The sequence below is a fragment of the Barbatula barbatula genome (genome assembly GCF_947034865.1).
Source record: "Barbatula barbatula genome assembly, chromosome: 3".
NCBI classification, from domain to species: domain Eukaryota; kingdom Metazoa; phylum Chordata; class Actinopteri; order Cypriniformes; family Nemacheilidae; genus Barbatula; species Barbatula barbatula.
The window spans coordinates 2,518,165-2,523,812 of record NC_136764.1 but is presented as its reverse complement, the minus strand read 5'-3'; the positions used below and the strand labels follow the sequence as shown (position 1 = coordinate 2,523,812).

Here is a 5,648-nt window from a genome sequence, read left to right as displayed (position 1 = left end):
CAGATATACAGAAGGACAGTTTGTGGACACAGAAGTGAATCTCTTGACATTTACAAACTGTGATTCAGGTCAGAGAACATAACGCTGTGGTACTATATGCTATAAGCTTTGTACTTAATAAAAAACTGCATAAGATACTCATACGTAATTTAACCATCTGCTTTGTATCATTCAGTGTTTCTCGTCTCATTCTTGTGGTGCCATGCACACAGTTGCTCTGCTTATCTTCAGACATGTGCATGTTGTGCAAGCAGCACATCTTAAAAGTAAAGTCGGTTTGTTTAGATCATCATTTCACCACAAGCCTCTCACACTTAAAGCTAGAAGACTCTTTCCTTTTCCATTTTGTGTTTTTATGCATCTGACACTGGCGATCATCTGAGCTCAGCTCCATTAAACCAGGTATGTTTAGAAAGTTATTTCCAGCTGACAATAATGAAACGGTACCAAACAACACAAACATAAAACAACATAAAACCTGAAATATTTTAAAGTGAATGTTTGTTTATTCATTTGATCGATATTTCATTCACATCACATAATTAACAGTTATTATAGTCTGTCATGTAAGAAACTACCATCTTTGAATACTGAATGCTTTATAATGTGTTTTACTGAAAGAAATGTAAATTATATTAGACATTTAAATTATAATATAATTGCATAATATAGCTGTTGACAGTAAATATCTGATCCGTGCAATTTTGTCAAAAGAGTATGCCAAGCTTTTAAATGGTTCACCGAATATCTGTATCTTCTGACTGTCTACCTTACTATGAGACAATATGTTTTCAAATCAGACTAATGTCCAGCATTGCAGCATCAAACTGTTTCTCTGTTCCAGAAAAAATAACATTTATAATCTATAAGTGTCACGTTCAGGTTCTGTTTATTGTTCATATAGTCAATCATTAGTTTCACCTGTGTCTGGTTTAGTTCTCCTGTATATTTGAATCTCATCATTCCCGGAGGACCGCGGCCCTCTTGTAGTCTTTAGGGACTAATCTTGCATACACTACACTATTATAATATAAATATTATGAAGGTTTAGGCTGCACTAGTCAGATCAACCGCAACCAGGAACACTTCCAATAACAACTGATGCATTTGTTGCTTCAAAGAGTGCAGAACAGTCCTCTACTCTCAGCCAGTCTCATTGTTCCAAGGGTACCAGAGCGGGCAGGACGCAGTCCATACCCAGACCTGACAAAATCTGTGATGATTGAGCTGGACAAAGGACGTGACAACTACAACATTTTAGCCGCTATTAGATTATTAATGATAATCTATTTTGCCTTGTTGTGCAGCACTGTCGAGCTTGTGCAGAGGCTGCAGCTTTTGCCAGAGGAGAACTGGGATCCGCTGGTTAGGCCTGGTTTCCCTCTGAGGGTTTGTTTGCCTGGCTGCTAGAATTTTATAGTTTTATTTCATTAACACTGCATAGAGGAATTTATAGCAATATAACAATGAACATTGTAAAAAGCGCTATATAAATAAAGCTGACTTGACTTCACTTGACAATTATTGAGTTGTGTTACAATAAAGTGTTAAATTAGTGAAATTATACAGTGATAATCTTGAGTGAGAGCTTTCATTTGATATATTTAAAATCGGTTTGACATTGTGTGTGATATAAATATGAAATTGTGGGTGGTGAAAAGACAAATTCAGACCCTTTTATGTAACATAAATGCTAAATCTCACATTGGGACTGGTAAGAAAGCTTTCAAAAATGCCAAAAAAATGTTTTGTGCTCTAACCAGTTTGTGGTTGTGTTTAGGAAGATCAATGCAAAATAATCTACCCAGAAGCATTGTTTGTTTTCAGGTTCTTGAAAGGTTTTCCACTGTACACTAGCAGATGACGGCGCTGTACCTCGGTGTTCTTCTGTTGCTTCAGTGTGGACTGTTGCATGCAGCTGAACCTCAGAGTTCACAGAACCTGAACTGTCCTGCTCTTGCTGGAGTACCAGGAACACCTGGACACAATGGTGTACCCGGAAGAGACGGTAGAGATGGAAAAGACGGGGCCATTGGGCCTAAAGGAGAGAAGGGAGAGCCAGGTTTGTGTGAGAGTTTAAGTGTGTTTTTCAGAGGGAGAGATAAAGATTCAGGCATTTGCTTGCTTTACTGTGACAGGAATGGATGTGCAAGGACCGCCAGGTAAAGCAGGACCACCTGGACCCCAAGGAGTACGAGGTCACGATGGTTTAATTGGTTTGCCAGGTATCAAACATCATAAATTGTGGTCCAGAATATCAGCCTATAAATCAATAAAGCATCCTGATAAAATGTATTTTCAGGTCATCCTGGAAGTGACACAATGTCCCTCAAATCTGAGATCCAGCAGCTAACTGCCAAAATGACCATGATGGAGAAGGCTTCAGGATTTAATACTTTTAGAAGGGTTGGGCAGAAATATTACATTTATGATGGCCTATTGGACAGTTTTGGACAGGGGATTAAGTTCTGCAATGCAGCTGGTGGAACGATCGTTTTGCCAAAAGATGATGCTGAAATCCAAGGTTTGTTAAGATTATCTGTTGCCAGTGGTTTGAGTGGTAAGAAGGTGTTCATTGGAGTCACAGACAGAAAAAGAGAAGGGCAGTTTATGGACCTTGATGGACAGCTCTTGACTTTTACCAAGTGGGGTTCAGGTCAGCCTGATGACTATAAAGGTGGACAAGACTGTGGTGCCCTCGTGGTGGATTATGGGGAATGGGATGATGTTGGTTGTAATGATTCACATCATGTCATATGTGAAATAAAAATCTGATAGAACGTGTCACAATCTTCTGCACTATTGACATGTGTATGTGTGGGACAGATGCACATCCAACCACCAGGGGGAGCTCTCTCCAAAATACTAAAACCTTACTATTCACTCAACATTTTATATATTTGTCTCATGTATACTGTATGTGGCCATGCTTTCCATTGTCATGGTATTGCCAGTTCACCTGTGTACCAAGCATTATATCATTATTCATTGCATGTCTTATGTGATGACAATAGTTTGGCTGTTCTTTTGGTTTATCCTTTAGAATCATATATGTCTTGTTTGCTTGGTTGAACTGATCATTTGGATTGTAGACCTTCCCTGGTATTTTGACCGTCCCTTTCTGGACTGTTGTTTAATAAACTTCTGCATATGGTTTTTCAACCTGCCTACATGTCCAGTCCTTTACGCATAAATGATCAAATGTTGGATTATTTCCAAAAAGGGAGAAATGTTTCTTCATTGTTAGATATTGATATTCATATAGTGTTTACGGTTGATTAAAACAGACACTTCATGCCTGAGGTATTTGTTCACATATTTATACTTTTCTCTTTAATTCATAAACTTATAATTTATTAAACCTGGCTCAGACCAGAAGACAGTTTCGAGATTTGTCTCAAAAATTAATTAAATAACATTTATTTTCTAATAACTACCTTTTCTATTGATTAGTGATAAAATGTTGTTACCTTTTATTATTCTTGAATAAATTAGTTTCTGTTTCATTTAAATGCAAATCTAATAACAACTTTAAAAACTCTAAATACCTGAAGTGATGTCATATACTGTAAATGAGATTTCATTGGTCGGCTGTAATGTTTATATTCTGATAACATGAACTCAAGACCCGTCCTGTCCACAACATTTGTATCTGACTTGATAATCCTGATTATGTGACTTTAAACTGATTGATTCAAACATTCATTTGGTTTAAAAACTAAACAACAAACTTAAAGTTAAACAAGCTAAAGTATGTTGTTATTGTTTTATTATTTATTTACATTTATTATAGTGGAGAAAGAAACTATCTACACATTTTTCTGAAGTCACATCAAGACAACAAGATGTGAAAAAGTCTATATTTCAACAATCTTTTGATAACTGTTTATGTTTGGAAACTGATAAACATTTTATAAACTGAAGCCAATCATCACTTTAATAATCAAACTAAATTAATAATCATAATAAATATATATATTGTAAATCCCTCCCTCAAGTGTGGACACTTTAAATACTGCTTAAACAGAAACCTTGTTATTCCCACAGTGAGCAGAAGATGGTGATGTTAAAGTCCTGCTGTCTCTGTGCTGCTCCAGCTGCAGTTGTGGCCGCATGTATGAGCTGCGACAGAGAAGAGTTGTGCAGCTTTCCTGCAGCTCAGTGGGAAGAGTTTGGTGGTAACAACATCAAGGTCTTGGGCTCGATCCAGAGGATTGCACTTAGAGACAAATGTATAGGATCATGCAAATGTAAGTCACTTTGGTTAAAAGCGTTTGCCAAATGCATTAATGTAAATGTTTATCCTGGAGTCCCCAGTATACCGGGACACAATGGCTCTCCTGCAGAGATGGTAAAGATGGGGCTGCTGGTCAAAAAGGTCAGAAAGGAGACACAGGTTTGTTCGTCTAGTTTATATTTTATTTGTGTGTATTACTGTCTATTGTGACATATACCTGTACATACAGTATTACATATCAGTCATATGAGAATGATGTTGATGAGACATTAAATGGTTTAACAACGTTGTATTTTGGTTACAATTAGGTAATGTTGCAGTAAAACCTTTTAAAAACCTTTTAAAAACCACACCCCATATTAAAAAAACAGGTAACTAAAATAAAATGTTTTAAAACTTAAAAAAATAACAAAGTGCTTTATGTTTTTTAAAATAGTTTAAAACATAAATATCATGTGTCTTTACAACGAAGACAAACCCAAACCAAACGGTAACTTTTGTGACATGTTTTGTTTAGGTGTTAAAATGATTTTATATTGATTGAACAATCTATATTATATTAACACATCATATGAACGCTTACAGATAGTAAATACACTTACAGGTTTATATTTCTCAAAGCAAAGTTTGTTCGCGTTGTGAACCGAAACTAGTCCATTAGTTTAGTCCATAGACAAAATACTGCTGTGAGATGAATGAGATCTAAATCTCAACACTGAGCAAACTTCAATACTGAAAATGACCACAAGGTGGCGCACACACACATGACAATCTGAACACATGAAACTAAAGGTTTCGGTGTTTTAACACGAAGCTCAATATTATGCATGTGAATTATTTTCTTATTGTGACAAATCTTATATTGTCAGAAAGGTCTAAGACTCTAAAATAAATATTTCATCACTGTTTTATCAAATCATTTATGTAAGAAGAGTAATTGATTCATAAATGACAAGAGTGTGAATAAGAAACATTTATGTGCTGCTCAATGTCTGGCGGTACACGTACATTTACTTCAATATTTAGTTTAAATTATTAACTTATCATAACAAACTATATATTGTCAGAAAGGTCTAGGACTCTAGAATGCATATATGATCAGTACTTTATGAAATTCATAAATAACAAGAAATAACATTATATCCAGTAATGAAAAGGCAAGACAGTCCGCTATGAATCGGTGATGAGGGGGATTGACATCAGGGTTCTAGGAACAGGCTTTCGGCTGAATGTGGATCATTTTTACACCAGACCATCACTGTTCCAGGATCTCCTTCAAAAAGGCTTCTGGACCTGCGATGGATCCAGAAAGTGCTATCGATCTCTATTTGACCGTTTTGTGGATATCACAGTGGTCAATGCCTTCATACTGCACCAGCAGCTGGCTGAACACCAGAACTGAAGGCAGATG

The 5,648-nt window shown here is 36.2% G+C and overlaps 1 protein-coding gene across 1 annotated transcript; it reads left to right on the top strand.

The window, feature by feature from the left end:
- Nucleotides 1-229: 229 nt before the first annotated feature.
- Nucleotides 230-3,160, top strand: LOC306891728 (mannose-binding protein A-like). Its single transcript, XM_079452222.1, has 4 exons — nucleotides 230-402; nucleotides 1,828-2,062; nucleotides 2,139-2,225; nucleotides 2,303-3,160. Exons 2-4 carry the CDS (start codon nucleotides 1,861-1,863, stop codon nucleotides 2,773-2,775), a joined length of 762 nt encoding a protein of 253 aa, XP_079308348.1. The 5' UTR covers nucleotides 230-402; nucleotides 1,828-1,860; the 3' UTR covers nucleotides 2,776-3,160.
- Nucleotides 3,161-5,648: the final 2,488 nt, after the last annotated feature.